The sequence below is a fragment of the Anser anser genome (genome assembly GCF_964211835.1).
Source record: "Anser anser genome assembly, chromosome: 7".
Taxonomy (NCBI): Eukaryota; Metazoa; Chordata; class Aves; order Anseriformes; family Anatidae; genus Anser; species Anser anser.
Genome location: NC_139727.1, coordinates 21,135,795 through 21,154,340, shown reverse-complemented (window position 1 = coordinate 21,154,340; position 18,546 = coordinate 21,135,795). Strand labels below are relative to the sequence as shown.

General features: G+C 39.9%; 1 protein-coding gene across 4 annotated transcripts in view; it reads right to left on the bottom strand.

Annotated features, from left to right (window-relative positions):
- GBF1 (golgi brefeldin A resistant guanine nucleotide exchange factor 1) overlaps positions 1 to 18,546 on the bottom strand; it is a 102,510-nt gene that overhangs the window by 20,776 nt on the left and 63,188 nt on the right. For 3 of the 4 annotated variants that reach the window (XM_083844962.1, XM_083844963.1, XM_083844964.1), the window contains exons 5-17: positions 16,664 to 16,782; positions 15,932 to 16,040; positions 15,509 to 15,569; positions 14,231 to 14,285; positions 8,171 to 8,306; positions 5,592 to 5,821; positions 4,826 to 4,994; positions 4,432 to 4,643; positions 3,673 to 3,771; positions 3,061 to 3,255; positions 2,454 to 2,640; positions 1,283 to 1,423; positions 654 to 742 (exon numbers count right to left, since the gene is read on the bottom strand). In XM_083844962.1, the coding sequence (XP_083701088.1) occupies positions 654 to 742; positions 1,283 to 1,423; positions 2,454 to 2,640; positions 3,061 to 3,255; positions 3,673 to 3,771; positions 4,432 to 4,643; positions 4,826 to 4,994; positions 5,592 to 5,821; positions 8,171 to 8,306; positions 14,231 to 14,285; positions 15,509 to 15,569; positions 15,932 to 16,040; positions 16,664 to 16,782 (1,802 nt within the window). Of the gene's footprint in view, positions 1 to 653; positions 743 to 1,282; positions 1,424 to 2,453; positions 2,641 to 3,060; positions 3,256 to 3,672; positions 3,772 to 4,431; positions 4,644 to 4,825; positions 4,995 to 5,591; positions 5,822 to 8,170; positions 8,307 to 13,014; positions 13,114 to 14,230; positions 14,286 to 15,508; positions 15,570 to 15,931; positions 16,041 to 16,663; positions 16,783 to 18,546 lie in introns of all 4 variants that reach the window. The other variant, XM_083844965.1, reaches the window with a different exon arrangement.

The following is an 18,546-nucleotide window of genomic DNA, read 5'->3' as shown; positions in this document are numbered from 1 at the left end:
TCCAGAGGCTGTCAGAGTGGATCACAAAGCAAACTAGTATGCCAGCAGCAGGGGATCTGTTGTGCTTCCTTCAGTATTTTTGTTTAAATAAGTTAAGAAAACATGACCATCTCTGGTCAGAGATGTACAGAGTTAAGAGTGTAGCTTGGAATAATAAGGCTCAAACAAACATTGTGGCAAAATCATTCTTTGTCTAATCAAGACAATCTTTTCAGTCATTCTCACGACAAAGCAAACGCAGGAGTAAACGAATCAGCAAGCTAGAATGTCACTTCTATTACTGGCCTCTTGATATGGTCCCCATTGACAGGTTTGATAAGAGTAGGCCACCTGACCTTTTTGATGTAATTTGCTGATTATCCCCATAAATTAAAACTAGACCCAGCAACTTTCCCACCCTGAAGTCAGATGCACATAGCTTACAAATTGTGCCATAAAATCTCCCCAACACTTCTTGCATCTCAGTAACCAGAACAGATAATAATCAATGCTGTCCCTGAAGTATAGCAGGATTTTCAGTAATTGACTGTTTAATTCTTATCGGCAGAGACTGGAACTCAAGATTTCTGAGATATGACCAGTCATGCAAAGCCCCCATGAGATGGAAAACAAGGAGAACACTCGATCCATTTGCAGTATGTTCTCAATCATACCTTCTTTTTGTTCTTAATCTGCATAAGTTCCTGAGGGCTTGGAAGGATGCAAGAAAATCGAGTAGGCTTCTTGGGGACACTCTTCTCAGCTAGAAGGACAAATTGTCATTACAGTCAAGCCTATCCCCAGAGTACCACTCAGCCCACTATTGTGTCCCATCACAAGTTTCAGTCATGGAGTCTTGTTGAAATATGCTGCCCTACAAATGACAATCACACTCCTGCTATTCAGCCACTACGCATCTCCCACCCACATTTTCTGCAGCATAATTGCACAGCAGCTTCTTGTTCTGGACAATTTCATACATCCACAAGATTTAATTTTCTGGATGTTGTGGTTACTTACATTACTCAGAAAGAGCCCTTGACTACCTTAAAGTATCAGTACTGCGATGAATTTCACACACTTTGCCCCAAAGTGACCCAACAGATCTAACCCCCTCCCAGAAGAAAACTGTTAGTAGGCCTATAAAGCACAAATATAAAGCAAATATTCACCACATACTTCTTTCTAATTACGAACACATAATAGCTACAGCAGTCTATGGTATAGCAGAACCAGTAGGCAAATGTCAGGACTGTTCTCAATACATACACTCAGAGAATCAAGGTCCCCCAGAGACTATTACCTGTCTCGCTTCCTCCTTCCAGTTCCATGCAGCCTTGCTTCATCTGGTCAGCCATAAGGCACCCACTGGTGGGAGGACATGCCCCACCTGGCTCTGAGACCGCACTGGAGGATTTTCCCTCACTGAGCACTCTCTCATTATCTGTAGAAGTTAAAAAAAAAAACACAAAAAGCCACACAAATACATAAGCCAAAGAAAAATCTTCCAAGGAAGAAATAAGAAACTGACCAGTCTAAATTGAATATGTGTTTATTCAAGGGAGTTCCCTGCAGTAACTGTGATTCCTCAGTATCCTCAATATTTTGTCTATATTAATTCCACAGCATGCCCTCCTTCTGCTGTGACTGCCAGTCTTGACACGGCCTTTATATAAAGCTCCATGAGGTGCACATTTTAATCTCTCTGAATTTTATTTCTGCCACATTGTTCACTCAAACAAACAGACATGGAACAGGTGCCGGGGGATGGGGATTGTAGGTGCTAACTCAGGAACTTGATACTTCACTTCTCCACTCAATAGATGAAAGACAAATTAGTTTCATCACTATCACTATTGTTATAAACAGCGAAGTAGCAAATATGGCAGACATCCATCTCATCTCCACAGTAAGAACAAAGTAATTACAAGAGCTGCTCTGCTCACTAATGCTCAAATAGATACAAATAAATCTAGGTCACAGAAGCTGCTGGCCAAAGAAAAAAACACTATTCTTATTCACAAGTACATATGAAGCAAAGACAAGCTTAGCAATTTCGTTGCCTCAGAGGAAAGATAAAGCACGTGCTGTTTTGGACAATAACCAACACAAGATTTAAATTACATGTTTTGTTTTCTGAAATTAACAAAAAAAGGGATTTTTTTTTCTTAAGATTGTTAAGAGTTCCATTGTTAAGAGGTTTCTAAATCCTCTAACAGGTAAGCTCTGGAAAGGGAAGAAGCGTAATGTCATTCTTGAACAGGACTCTCTCTCCTTGATATTCAGAACAGAAATGAGATCCGAGGCCCTGTTCTGATAGCAAGGTTATAAACACCAGTATGCAGTTATAAAACATGCAACAGGAAGACTGACAACACATTTATGGAGCTTAATACATGAATTACCAAAATGAGATCCACAGGTTTTGCACAAGATTAAGCTTAGTATCAAAATATCAAGAAATGGAATCTTACTATTGTTTGTTTCTTTGGTGCTGTTCATGGTTTCTGGGCTGGGTTTGGCAACTTCCTTCTCTTGTTGATGTATGTTACTCAGCACTTTGGCCTGGCAATGTGCCTCTGTGCTATCTATCACCGTCAGCAATGCTTCCATAGACAGCAGATGGACTGTATACAGCTGTCCAGAAACCGGAAAGGCATTCTGGGAAACAAAACATGTAAGCATCAGACAACTTTCATGCCTCTCTCCCCATAATGGGGGGAAGATGTTCCCCTTTCAGCTTCATGAACCCTAAAGCATATAACAAAACACCCTAAAATTTCCACACAAAGCTTTCTAGCATATACTTAATGGCTTATTTGCTGTGTTATTATTAGTCTAGTGGTTATTCTTTGTTGCTCTGCTTCCAGATGTTAAATAGCATTCTTCATCTCTACAAACCACTCACCCCAAATCTTTAAACCACTCCCATTCTCAAGTTCTGCTTCTGCGCTTCACATGCTCTGACTTACAGACTTCCCCTTCTGCCTACCCCTGCTCTGTCCCCTCCAGGTCCCCCCAGCCCATGCAGAGGCCAGCAGCCCCAGCGAGGCGGCAGGACAAGCCCTGCGGGTTCAGCACCTTGGAGAGCAGCTTGGTGAGCTCCTCGAAGAGGTTGGCGCAGTAGTAGTCACAGTCGTAGTTGATGTAGAGCTCAGTCACGAAACTGGGAATCCTCCACAGCTGAACAATGGATTCCAAAGCCATCTCCTTCATTTCATACGGCATCTTTGGGTTTTCCACTGTGATTATTTCCATCAGTTTCTTGATGTACATCTGGCAGAAACACAGGGCAGCTCAGTTTAAGGAAAGAAAAAGGAAAGCAGGACAGTGAATAGCTTTGAGGACTACAGAAACAGATGCAAACTTCGTCTTCGCACATGATCTGACATATCCCATATTTAATGGTGACTCATTCTGAAGGTGTCTGTAAAAAGGTTTCAAACATTTTTATCATTTAATGCACCTGGATCTACCATTCTGAAAAACTGGTATGAAGGTGGGCGACTGCAGTGTACCAGTCTCAAAGACATTATTATACAACAAAAAAAGTCCTAAATAGCCTACCCATAACCCACTGAGTCATTTATATAAAGGTAAATTGATATTCAGACTGCATCTGACTGCCTAGCTATACGCAGTTAATGAGCCCAAGGCACTATTACTATGCACCCAGTGATACTCAAAACTCACCTCCAGCTGGAATTTCAGATGCTCTCTCATGCTCTCAAAGAGAAGAAAGCACACCCTGAGGGAGGCTGCATACAGATTGAGCCGTTCAACGCTCAGTAGCTAAAGAAACAAAAAAATTCTTATGAATTACAAAGGCTAATCATTATGTGTCATGATTAACAGTACCCATGACTGTCTTGACTTCCACACGTTGTTTCCCATAGCAAAGGTGTTGCAAAAAAACAAAATCAATCCCTTATTCAGCCTCCTGGTCTCACCCCTTGTAAGTGCGGATGGTTATACTTGATTCCTTTCTGCTTGTGGTAACGTTGTTTTCCTACTGTGATTTTGTTCTTTTGCTAACTCCACAGATTCTCTTTGTGGAGAAGTAACCTGGGAGAAGAACCGCCTCCAAGACAGCTCTTGTGCAATTAATAGCTAGAAAAGTTCTGCCTACTTACTAAGCTAGCAACTTGCACCCATAATTACCTCAAAATCAATTACATCAAAACACGATGTTATCCCCCAGTTACAGTTCATTCCAACCAGCTTCATCCTCCTCAGCCCTGGCCTAAAGAAAATGGCATGTGACAACATCTTTATTTTTGCAACATCACCATTTCCCTGGTGCAATTCAGAACTCTCATGGCAATACAGCAGAGAGCTTTGAAGACTGAGATCTGTCAAACCTCTGAATAGTGAATTCCAATAGACTGCTTGATCCAAATTAGTGTCTAATTCCCCTGTGCCATATCCCATGTTAGCACAAGCCAGACTTACTTGAAATAGGTGTCGGCATAACTCTTCCTTCACAAGCCCCAGGAGGGACTGGCAGTTTGCAATGGGAGCTGACTCCAGGGCAACAGTTAGCAGCTGCAGCCCCATGTGGATCATCACCTCAGAGTTGTGGCGATCAAGAGGGTTGGTGAGCGAGATGAGAAAGCGGAACAGTTCTCTAATACATGGCAGTCCATAGGGGACCAGCGCGGCTCCTAAAGGAAAGCGAGACACATTGGTACTCTTAACAACTCGGCTTTTGCTGATGTCTAACAAGTGTTACAGATTACATCATTACAGACCAACTAAGGAACAAGAATTTATCACCCTCATGGCAGAAAGTGACACAGAATAGTGGAAAGGAGAAAGGACTTCAGCAACGTTGCCCACCTCTCACCTTCTTTTTGGGAAGACTGAGTAAAACGTACTCCTCGGGGATTTACATAGTCCATGTCATGAACTGAGGCAGAGTCAGAATGTTCTGCTACAGACGTGCACTCCTCTAGAACCTCAGGAATAGACTCGACAGAGGCTGACTGGATCTTCTCCTCCCTCAGACTTTCATTCTTCATTGGTATCAGTCATTTGAGAAGGAAAGAAAAAAAGCAAAACAAGACAAGGCACTAGGTATGCTAAAAGAAAGGCTTATTTGCTCACTGCTCATTCAGAGCTATTAAAACTATACAGGTCACTCGTGGAAGAGAAGCAGGAAAGCAAAATTTAAAAGAGCACATCTAGATAATCTGCAGCACCCTCTTTCCAAAACTTTTATTTCCATCTTGCTCTTAACTATTTTACTTAATTCTGTGTTATGAGACTAAATTTCCACAAACACAAGAAATTTTTTTCATCAAAGATAACTAAAAGAATTCTCCTGAAGATTTCATCTATATTTCCCTCTAATACTTTCTCCTTAATTAAGGTTGATGATATTGGCAAAAATACGACTAGTTGCATTAGATACATAGATACATAGGTGCATTGCTGGGCTGCACAGTTATCATTTCTGTGTCAGTGGGGATTGTCTCAAGAAAAAAAATATGAATGTTTGTGAAGTTACAAATCACTTATACAAAAGGATGTTTATTCTGATAGAGTAACTGTACTAAACCCACAACTAACTATGTGGGGAGTTGGAACTCTTCTTATAAGCAACCACATACCTGGAGTTCTGGCTGGTTTTGATTATCAGTGACTTTGGCCTCATTTGGAGGCATTCCTGCATGAAGTCCCAAAGCAGTGACCTGATCCAAGTCTGTCAGGTCTTCTTTGGAGGTGGTCTGTGAGGATGTTTCCAAACCACTGTCTGTAGAAGGGCTGACTGCAGATGAAACATTTTCTGAGCTTCCAGAGGAGCTGGGAGAAGGAGCATCTATGAAAGTAACTCCGCTTGCTGATGAGAAACAGAAGCAAAAAGATCAGCAGAATTTTCTCCCTCAGCCCCCAGTTCATACACTGAATACAACTAAGGTTTACTTTGATCACAGCAACGTGCTACAAATGATCTCAGATAATAAGGTATTAACATAAAGAAATTAGACAAAGCCCTTTCTGGCTAGGGATTAAAGCATCAAATAGATGAATAGGTGAGATACTATCAGTTCTCCAAATTAAAACATATCACTTGGAATCCAACGGATTCAGAGAATAAGATAATTCATGTAGTTAAACAAATGGTGCAGAGGGTTTCTCTAACTGAGAAGAAATCAGAAAATAGCCCCAAAGGTGTACTTTATACTTTGATGCAACGGCACAAGCACTTTAATATTTGCATCAAGCATCAGTCAATCCTTCAGTGATTTTTTTAAACTATTTTTTACACTTCGATTGGAAGGCAAGACCTATCTCTTTAATTCACATTAAAGAAATGAAATTGCAATAGAATTCGAACAAGTCCAAAACAATGCACTGAGTATTTTTATTATTTCTACATGTGAGACAATTCTTCCAGAATATAAGTTTTCTTTTGAGGAAAACCCACGTATTTGCATCTCTTCTGGTTTTCAGGAAAACTTAAAACATAAACCAAATGTTCAAAAGGTGATGATATAACGAAGGGCATGGTAACAAAGTAAATGCACAAACCAGAGGTATGTTATAAATTTACACGTAAAATGTGTAGTTTTGCACAGTCGGATGTTTTATTCATGACTTGATTTTTGGAAATATCTTAAATAGCAGAATGTTACTTGATTTTTGAGAAATGAAATGGCATACATAATCAATTTTGTAATCTTCTCTTCTTCACGTGCTAAGACAGAATTCTGACATAAAAAGCACAATTAATACATTACCTAGCTCTACAAGATCAGCATTAATTATGTGCCCTATAACATTATTCACCTTTCTCTCCAAAATGTTATAGGAGTTATAATGGAATTTAACACCTATGTGAAAGCATATATATAATGATTTATGTAGGGATAAGCTCTCATTTGGATGTCTAAGTTGGATGCAATTTTATCTCATTACTTCCTTAGTTTTCAGCAATCATGCTGTTGTGTAGAAATGCACTTGGAATCATTCACAATATATTGAATAGTGTTCTACGTTGGAATAAGAGTCAGAAATACGTATTTTACACAACTATTGTTTCAAGCTTCCCGTCTGCTTCCTTTCACCGTTAATGTTTATGTCTGATCCATCAAAACGTAGAGTGCATAAGAGACAGAGTACTTTGCAGTCAGAGGGACTCATTTATCCAGAGGAGAGGTTAAAAATGGTTGTAACTATTTAGTCTACTTCTATACAACAATAGGATATGGAAGTCCCCCAACATTATATTCTCAAGCTCACAGCACTAGTCATATACTGCACCACTTCTGCAGGCTGAATGGAAGCACATGCAAAAGGACTTGTGTGTATGCCCATCAGTTTCCTGCAAACAAACCTTTTTCAGGTACTTCTGCTGCTCTCTCTACTTTTTTCTACGTAACTCTCAGTTTCTTCTTACCATATCACAACCTCTGTTCTTCTCATAATAGTTGTAAGTATACCGCATATTTCTCTGTCCCTTAATGTGCATAGTCCCATGCTTTTTATTCAAATTTCATGGACTATGGGCGCATACTTTCAATCCTTACACCTGTAGCGAGAGATCTGATCACTCACCCATTCTTGATACCTAGATCTCTGCACATCCCACAGTTCCACATGTATCTCTTCCCCTGTCACACTTTGCTCATCCTTCATCACCTCCACCCTCACCCCCTTTAGGAATACATGAAAGAATATGTCACTTAGATCAACTATCTCCTACTGCAGGCAACTGCATTATTATACAATACTTTTGCCACTACTTTCTTCCCAGCTCCAACTCTCTTAGCTCTCCTCTTTCCAGTGTTCTTGTTCTCAGCCTCTTCCACATACCTTCTCCACCCTCCATCTCCTCCACACAACCTCCTCCTGCACATAACCTCGGCTACCTCTCTAGGTTCCCGTTCCCCCTCCCTATAAAATACTCCTGTAAGGCACAATGAAGGCAGAGAAATGCTGTCATGTTAGCCACATGACTGTGCCTTCTTCCATCAATATGTAATCCATCTCCTTCAAACTTTTTCTCCTTGACCCGAAAAGCTAAGACATATTTATTGCGACAGTCACTGAGAACTAAAATAATAATAAAAAAAAAATTAAAAAAATCAAATGCAGAACAACTTGTTAAGAGAAATTAAATAAAGACATTTCCAAAACAGCCCTGGAACAGGTGCTGTCTTGTCTCTGAAAACAGATTTCAGCCTACCTGCGATGGCACTAGCATTGGCTGCTGGTTGTTCTGTCGCAGGTGAGACCTTAGCTACATGTCGAGGAGGTCTTGGTGATCTCTTCTGCTTTTTCCATTTTGATGATTCGCTCATTCCTCCAGCTCTCATTTTCAACTGAAAACCATAAACCATTAAGAATATCAGTATAGCAAAACCACATAGCACAATGGAGTACACAAGCCAACCCACAAAGGCTGTCTCAAAACTCTCAAAGTCAGGCAACAGCACTCAAATGTATCGCACAAATTTATCAGCACCTCGAAATCATGCAAACCAGCCCCTGACTTCCTACTACCCACATATTAGCCAACACTCCATGTCTGAATCAATGGAAAATTTACTGTAGCTACTATACTACCTCTGTCACTTGTCTCAATTTACTCTTCATCTTTACAGTAATGCCATGTTTCCTTTCCTCCAGTAATCTCTGTCACTATTAAGAAGTGTTTCGCCAGCATTTCACTCACTCCTGGTGCATGACACATTGCAAATACAATCTTAACGGCTTAGAAACAAACCATGTTCTGCTTTCATCTCTTGTCATCTGTCCTCTTCAGTTCTAAGTCTATCTTAACCCTCAGCTTCCCTGTTGACCAGAACACTGCCACTAGTTCTTATGCAGACCTTCAACTGAGCAAATGAGAACCACAGTAAGAGCAACACAGACTGTATGGCACTTGTTGCAGTGCACTGTTATTGCAGGCACGTACAGACTTTCCAGAACTTCCTAACACCATTACAATATTTAGTCACATCGACAATGGCAACTGCGGGTTTGAAAACAGCTTCCTTCTAAAATAATCTGCTCTAAGCGCAGGAATGCCTGCTTCTTACTCCTGGGTTTAGTAGCTGCAGTCAACTTTTCTGATGCTATCAGATCTCTTCAATTTGGGGGTGAAAAATTTAAACACTGAGGAGGTTCCTTGCATACAATGGAATCCATTCCTAAGTCTCAGTACTGGTCTCTACTTGGTATTCTTCTTTGTAAAATCATCTCTAAGAATATTATAACCTAAAATACAATTTATCTATTTCTTATATCCCTAGTATTGGGTTATTATTCTCTAGAAGACAGCTGCATTCTTTAGTCTCCTCCTCCTTTATCTGCAACCTCACTCCTTCCAGCTACTACTACTCTTAAATAGCAATAAGCCTTCTAGATTCTGCTCATGTTTTTCTGTTTCTTTCCTTCTTCCATCTAGAATTCTCTCTCTGCACAAGGCCTATCATTTTTCTCATTTAAACAAGGCTTTTGAAAATGTTATGTCCCAGTACAGTAAACCGTTTGTGTAACTTCTTTGCACCACAAATTCTATTTGCTTGACAACTAATCCCTAAGTTTTAGCAATGTTACAGTTTCTTTGAGCTTGTTAATTAACAATAGATTCAGAACCACTTTGCCTTTCTTCCAAATTTTGCAGCAAGAATCTCCTTCTAAATGACAGCTTCTAACAAACACTTACATGACAAGCACACAGTCAAAACTGAAGTTCTGTAGATTTTAAATGCTTTAAAAGGTTTATAGATCACAATCCTTTCACGGAAATATTGTCTGTTATCTTATCTTTCCTATCCACTAGCTCATAGAGCTATGTAAAATACTTGCTGTCTTTTATTCTTCCAATTCCCAATATTTCATCTTAGTTTCACTTTCCATTTTAAAATCTTTCCGAGCCTTAAATATTATCAACATCTTTATTCATTAAAGGCTATTAATTAGACAAGGTAGTTTTATTTTACTTACTAACTATGCTAAAAATAGCCATATTTAATTTTCTCCCTTCTTAGTATAAAAGGGAATCTGAAGACGTTCATAGTTTATTGGACCAAACTGCTTCCAGTATGTAGGAAACCTAGAAGCATTATACGTTAAACCCAAGCCTGTTCCACATGATTTCAAAACAGACTTTGCTTGCAGCTACTATATCCTGTTGTCATGATTTGCCAGCTAGAAAGCAACTTGCTAATAAAAATGGGGGGGAAGAAAAAAAAAAAAACTTGAATCAAAGTAGAGCTAAGATACTGCTCAGAGCTAACCATCTCGGTACCACTCCCTTTACCCTCAGACATTGCTCCTGAGAAACAAATAACTTTTGAACCACACTACTGGAAAGTCCAGTCTGACAATCCGACCCCCATTTCTGATCTCCCCTTTCACACAACACCAACTACAATCTCAGATCAACATTAGCCTTCTTGACAAAGTGCTTGTCCTCAGGCACAATACTCATTTTCAGTGACTGTCCTATGCTTTGTACTAACTCCAAGATTTTTCCTCTTGAGATTTGTTATAAAGGCCATACGCCCATCTGCCATCATTTTGATGAAGCTGTGCTATTTTTTAGAGATGGAGTCGCAACAGCCTCAAATGGACAGGAAACTATTTACTCAGGGAAGCAAAAAGACTTTTTCTTCCCCATCCCAAACATTTAAACAAATTATAAAACATTCAGACAAGTATGTAAAATTATTTATTTATTGACAAATTAATAGACAGGTGAGATTACCAAGTAGGTTTTTTCCATCTTGAACTATCAAGTATTTCACGTCCTACACAAATTGGTATTGTTTTATTATGATTACCTAGGGCTACCTCCCATATCTTCAGCCCCCTCTTTTTTTTTTTCCTTTGCTATTTCCCGTCAGTAAGAGATAGCAAACTACAATGACAGCTGCATAGCTTAGAACAATTTTCAGAAGCACAGCTTCATAGAAATGTTATACCAGTTTCAATTGGCTGTTTCTTTAACCAACTCCACGTTTGGGAATTCTAAAACAATACACGTATCAAAGGACAACAAAAGTACTATCTTTCATTCTATACTTTGTATTAAAATTAAAATATAACAATGCCACCATTTCTTGCTTTTTATGTTAGTATAAACATGTGAAAAAACTTCTACACTTTCTCCTTGACCAAAGGAATTATTTCTAATGCTTGTTTTACCTTCAATACCAAGGCATTTCCTGATTTTGCTAGAAAGCTTAGTTGCATGTTAACAGGCTGAGATTTTAAACCTTAGATTTTGTTCTTGACTAAAGGTTGCAACTAAAAGAATTTACTAGATCATTAGTAAAATGAATTTTAAATATAATCTAAAAATGTCCTTCCCTCTCTAACGCTCAGTCATATCTTAGTTGCATTAATTTTACAATTATCAGAGTCCTTCAGATTAGATTAAGCTTGTACTTCACAGTATATATAATTGAAGTTTGTATTTAAAATGCATTCCTTAGAAATCAAAGTAGAGTGAGCTCAGAGCTATTGCTCGTTCATCTTGAAACTCAGTATATATTCCACTACATTTATCTCAGTTACCTTTGCATAAAGAAACGTGTACACAAAATGGTAGAAGAAGAAAAAAAAAAGCTACAAGACTCCTAATGCTTCCTTTAGTAGATGAGGTTTTAACAATAAAGCTCCATCTCAAAGCTAGGAAGGTGAAAAATGTAACTCTACAAGGTTCTTTTTTAAAGGGTCCATGAGATCCCATTTTTCTGCAAGCCACCTTACCTGCACTCGTTTGTTTTTCCATAAGATACTGTAAGCCTCAAGAGAAAAGGGCAGGGGCCAATGATTAGTAACTAAAGTGGTTATACTAAAACATGAGCTCATTCTAGATGCAGCATGGAACTGGTCAGCACATCAAGTAGCGTTCAAGACACAAAAGCATGCAGAGAGAACGCAGTCCATGATCCAAGTCCTGGACACACTGATGCACTCGTCATCTCACTTACCTACCTGCCTGTACTGCACCAACTAATGTTATACCAGGTAACTTGAACACAATCTGCTCCCAAAGATCTGTTCCTCAAAATACAGTGTTTAGCTACAATACTGCCTACTACAAAGGGAAACATTTCTTAGTCTTTTCTTCTGTGTAACTGCATAAATCTGCAAGTCTCTAGACACTGTCTTTACAAACTATCTTGGAGTATAGACACAGGACAAATAAGTAGCAAAGATACCTCTAAATATTCAGCTTGGTTCCTTATGAATTGAATAGCATTTAGGGCAGACAAGAACTAAAGCTACATTAGGTTTATGTGGAAAACTGAGAAACGTCCCATCTAAGCTAGTTTCCTGGGGCTTCTGTGATCAGTCTAAAAACATCTGCAGGCCTACAGTATTTCTTTAGAAGAGTTTTATAGGGGAGCTGACAGAGTCTACTGCATATCATAGTTCAGTCTGGCCCCACTCATCCCCCATTAGCAAACACTCTGCTGAGAATCGCTCTAAAGTCAGTAAAAACATGGCCAGAAGACATGGAAAATTTATAGCAGTTTCCTCAAAAACAAACCAAACCAAAAAACTTTAGAGAGCATTGAAGCTTGTGGCCCTGTGTCAAGTAACAACGCTCAGAGATTCACCTCGAGTAAAGCTGTCTAAAGCATTCTGAGCCAAGAGACTCTTCAGGTACGCCCTTACGTCTATGATCAAGATCAACAGCTAGGACACACAACATTTGCGTCTTCAGAGAGCAATCTGCAGTTTAGTATGTTTCTTTTCTTCAGGTTTTCACTGTCTCAAATCTTGCCCACCCCATCCCACTCTCTTCCTTCAGAAGAAGCCATGGCAGTGTTTTAGATGGCACTCACCAAGACATCGAGTGCTGCAGAAAACAAGGGTCTCTCCCTCCCAAGCCTGCCCCAGCTGCAGCCACAACACTGCAAAGCAACCACTGCATGCATTCTCCCCAAAAGCCATGCTGTGTCAAATGAGTGGAGGGATTTGCTACACACAACATAACTATCTCTCACGTGGTGTTTACAAGAGAAGGAAGAAGGGAATAAGGTAAGAAGGGAGAAGGGAGAGAGAGACCTTCAGGTTCTTAAAGAGCAATACCCTCTCTAATTGGTTCAGGGCTTTGGGCTGTTCCCCACTACTTAGTTCCAGTTTGTTGAGGAGACATGAAGAGATCTGTGAAAGATAGGCAAATGCATGGTTTAAACAAAACAAAATAAAATAAAAACTCAAAAGAGACGAATAACCTGGCAGAGTGCTAGGCTGCTGGGAAGACCCCTGGCATGCACAGCAAGTAGACAGTACAAGGTAACTGCACAGACCAGACAAGGAAGAACATCACTTTACTGAGCTGGGAGCAGCCATCACTTGACAAGGGAAGCCTTTCTAAATATAAATTCACATTACACACCTTCTGTACACAGACTGTGACAAATTCTGATACCCACAGTACATTAACCTGATCTCTGTCAGCGTTCCTTAGGCCAATCTACCATCAGCACAGATCTTGTCACTTTTCTCCCACAGCAAGGGAAACAAACAATCATGTCATTAGGTTACTACACAGGAACTAGAGCTCCAAGCTAGTTTCAGATTCCTAAAAGTAAACATTCAGTCTCTCTCAAAATACTGCCATAATTGCTCTGAAATGTACAGTCACAAAACACTGCCACTTTTTGTAAGTCGTAAAAAAAGAAGTGAAAGTTACAATGCTATAAATAGTACATAAAGCTAAGCTCAAAGGTGATGGCTATTTCTTCTCTACCACTCTTCTTCCCCACCCTGTTACTCTTAACAGTACAATCCTGTACCTGTATTGACATTCTATATATGGAACATAAAGCATATATGTGTATACTAGTATATGTGGAGTTCCTCAATTGGACCGCCCTCCACCTGAGAAACTATTACACTTATAAGTATGTGAGGTCACATTTATGGTATCTACCGTACTGAATCCAGATGCTAAAAACACACTGCATAGATGGAGATAGTATTGATGAACAAACCCACAGCAGCTTTTTTTTTTTCTAACCCACAGCAGCTGATGGCTGTTCCCAGAATTCAGACTGACTTACCTAGGCAGCAGCATAGTTAAGATTCACTACTGAACAGTGGGTGCACAATCCCACAGAATTAAATGAAGTTATGTCCATTTATGAAGTTAAACATGCTCTTTCAGTGAACTAGGGACTTGCGAGAATGAAGAAACACACGTGTGAAAACAAACAATATAGAGATGAACACAAGTCTGAGACAAGAGTGGAACAGCCAGCACAGTGGTGAGTCTTACCTTCTTCATATTAGCTCCCATGTAGCTTTTAGGCTCTTCTTTAAACTGAGGCAACCTGAAAGACAAAAAACAAGTCAAAATACGTAAGCTTTCTAGGATTAAAAAGAAGGAAAGACAGTAGTCTTTCTGGTCATGCTGCAGATTACTAGAAAACCAAAATCAGGTTTTCTCCTCAATGAGAGACTCTCTTGTCCTGCCAAAAAAACTGCTGATGGAAAAAAAAAACAAAACAGGGCTAGTTGAGAGGTTGCTTTACATGTTATTTGGCTGTTTCTCTTTCTGGAAAAGAAGATGGCAATATGCAAAAAGTAAACTGGGATCCAAGCCACCCCTGCAGTTGGTGCCTTTGTCTTGCTTCTATACCCTGATATCCATAGGCACAGGTGGTGGTGATGCCTTATCACGAAGGACAGAGGAGATGATACACAACAAGTAAGGAATACGCACTACATGAAAATCACAGAGACATTTGGAGAAAAAGTGATGTGGTCTCTCCTCTTTGACAATACTTGATTCTGCCCCACATGCATCCCTTGCTTTGCATGACACAGAGTGCAAAAAGGAAACAAAACCTGAGAATTCAATGAAACTGTGTGGCAATGGAAACAACTGATTGTAAGAGTGTCTCAGGAGCAGTTTGACTATAATCCTTTCCTATTTCTGTACCTGCACGTTTTCTTTTTAGGATACTCAGAGAAAGTCTGTTTGCTTCACTAGACAGAAAAACAGTTTTGAGGTTAAATAACTTTCTCAAGTTTAAAAGTAACCTTAATAATTACCTGAAGGGTGCTGAAAAAGGCAGAACATTTGTCCAGAAGACATATGACCTCAAGAATTTATAATTATTTGATACATCAGATCAAAGCTCTCAGCTTGAATTCAACATGTGGACTATTCAATACCATTTCTATTCTCTCTCCTGATGACTACTCTCTCTCCTGAAGAGAACTGTATTTTTAAGAGTACTTTTTTTTTTTTAAGTGAGGTTTGCATTCTCTGTCTTCAAAGAACTGGTTCCATATCCTAAAGCTCTTCATTACTGAGCTGTCCATCTCTCCTCAAAGAATACCTTAAACCATGCAACCTTCTCCACCTCACTCTCCCTGCAGTCTGAAAGGGTCAGCCCAAGAGAAAAGTGCCAAATCTTTCATCCCCTTCCACCTCTAAATAATGACCATTCTGGATGATTTTTCTGAGGGCTCTTAAGTGGAAGCGTGGAATCTTTCTGTCCTTAGAGGGCCATCTCGGCAATGCTGAGGCAAACACAAGCAGGTTTACCTTGTGAAGAGCAGCTGCACCATGTCGACCAGAGTGTGCTCTGCAGATTTTCTCAATAACTCTGCGAAGACAAAAACAAATAACACAGGTGTCATTACTCAGTGTGATATTATCAAGAGGCTTCTTCAAGCAGACTCCCCTCCAAGTCTTGTTTACAGAGATTACGGCAAATTTATTAAAACCAGCTCCAACACTGCATTACTGCAAATGGGAATATAATCACAAGGTGGCGCCACAAAGCTGGGAAAAAAAGGAGTCAAAAGTTGTACAGTCAACTCCTAGCAAATTTTCCATGAAGTTGTAGAAGACACACTAATATAAAGCTCGACAGCTTTCCATGTCTGCATGTTCTGTAATAGAACTAGCTGAAGAAACCAGATCATTTCTTAGGAGTAACCACAGTGGAAATACAAATAAACCTACCGCTGAGTCTCATTTCAAAGCATATGCGGAAGCAGGACTGCATGATCTCACACACAGATTCATTGGTGAGGTGGGCTCCCACGGGAGTCAGCAGCAAGGTTCTCAAAACCTGCAAAGAACAGCACGTGCATGTCAGATGGTACCAACGACACTTGCATGCATTTCCAAGAGAAGGTTGGCTTCCTCAAGGACTCGCTGGAATTTCTGCCATGAGCAGAAAACCTAAGGGTTTCCCAGGAGTCATTTCCAACTGAATGCTGTCCTCAAAACGGACAGATTAGGAAACAAAACTGATCTCCCAACCCAAATCTAAAAGATACGCTGCATGTAACCTGAAGTTTAAACTCAGTAACTAGCTATCCGCTCACAAGTAAATAGATCAAAAAGCTGTATGGTTCATAGGTTCGTCTCTACAAATAATTGTTCTCAAACCTACGTTTCAGAGCTCCATATGTTTAATTTATCCCTCACTAACAGAGGCCGTGCACAAGGTAGGATTATCAACACTAGTACATTATCAAGCACTTGATTTTAAAATCATTTAAGCTTTTAATTATTTTCATTTGAAAAAGCTTTTACCACAGGTATATGAGCCATCTGTTTAAAAATAAAGTCTGTTCCTAAGCTCCTACAGAGTCAAAACATTGCTGTCTTCTCTTCATCTCCATGTAACAGGATATGCTCCGCAATGGGCAGCAACCATTATGGTAATTACCATTTCTCTCCACTTACCTGTAGGATTTTCATCAAGACAACCTCATCGCTTGCATGATCTGTTCCCACAAATCGGGCGTGAGTGACAGCATCTGCCATGTTCTCCATTCCCTCAGCTGTGCCCTCATGGCTGGGATCTGAGTAACAGAATAAAAATACATGACAGGAAACGGCCACCTACAGCCTACCACCTCTGTGGGGAGACATCTACACAGAGATACTTTGCTTTCATCTGGTTCTTTAATTTGTGTGGCTCAGAGTGAGTTGCCCATACAAGAAAAAACTCATCCCCTAGTAAGAGAAAGACTTTTTAATGGGAGCTTTCAGCAAGACTTTATCAGGAGTCTATTTACATTTGCAAAAAGATACAACCTAATAAAGTATTACAATTCATTTTTTTAGATGCTAACTGTTTAGATTATGTCCTATTCCCTACAATACAGAACAATCAGCTGTTAAATACATTCAGTTCCTCCTTGGGAATTAACAGAAAACAGATTTTAAACACATGGAACCTCAAGTTTACTCCCACGAGGAGAAAATGCCAAAGAGGTTCCACTAGATTGAGAAGGAAAAATTGTCTCTTGTTCTACATCCCTCCCAAGGAACAGGAGCTGAGGAAGGAATGGGCCAGTGGTTCTCCCCAGAGAAAACAGCAGACAGACATGATCACAGTTTAGATATCAGAGTTGCAGGCCTCCCACTTCAATCATTCATCAAGGCTCCTTCTCTCTATTTCAGTCTTTTGTAGCTACAAACAATGGGGCAGTTGCGAGAATGTTTAGGACAAGATTGTTGCTAGTAACCGTATCTTGTGCCACATTACAGGGGCTTCAGAAAAGCAGCCTCCGGCTTTGATTTCATTCTTGCTTAAACAATACGGCACTGGGCAAGAATCTTGTTACCTTCCTACCTAAACAGTCATTAGGATAGAAAGTCGACAACCTAAACACTAGTTAATACCTCATTAATTGGCAATGGGGCCTCTTGAGCTCCAGCAAGAACGAAGCTGACAGAGGAACCAGGCAAGATCTTGCATGCTTTGTAGACAAGTTTTGCAGACTCACTCTGACTCCAGATGTGTTCATACCTAGGGGCTAAACCTTAGGTGTTACAGAAAACTGCTCTTACTGTGGTCCAAAGAGAGCAGCCTCCACTATGATGAGCAGATTCTGAAGGGCTGCAGGATAAACAACTTCTTGTCACAGAAAACTGAAATCTTGTCTGTGCTCCTGAGAATTTCATCTGCCTGCACGGCAACACCACTTCTATCCCCTCTCTTACACACCCCTGACTGAGAGCAGAGCTTGCCTACTTTTGAAATATTTGTGAGACACGCACAAATTTTGCATAGTTCAGAGTGAGTTTTCTCCTGGTTCGCAAGTCAAGCATCAATGAACCAACAGGTATTCTGTTCTAAGACCAATTGGTCATTTTTACCTGCTTCATCAATTAAATCAGGCAGAGACCAGTGGCGTTTCAATGCCAGCACCTATAGTAGTAGCATTACTATTAACCAAACCTCAGCACTACAGTGGAAAGAAGGTAAGTGGGCATTAAGAGGAAAAACAAAAACAAAAAACATCTGCAGCAGGAAAGGCTTCCATATGCAGAACATGCAGATTCCCGTCACTATCAGCTCTTCCAGTAGGTCTGAGTTCCTCTAGGCTTAGTGATATATTTTATCATAGTTATGGATAAATAATCTGTGTGAAAAGTTAATGTAATCAAGTGGTACATATGCTTCTTTAACAGATCTATGACTACCACTTGGCAGTTCTAGCCCCTACCTTTAACACTAATAAACACACCTCTCTCCCAACACGTATCACGCTTGACTACTTCAGTCCTGGTTCCCTGGAACAGCTCTACAAATTCAGGTCAATTTATAAAGCCTCTTG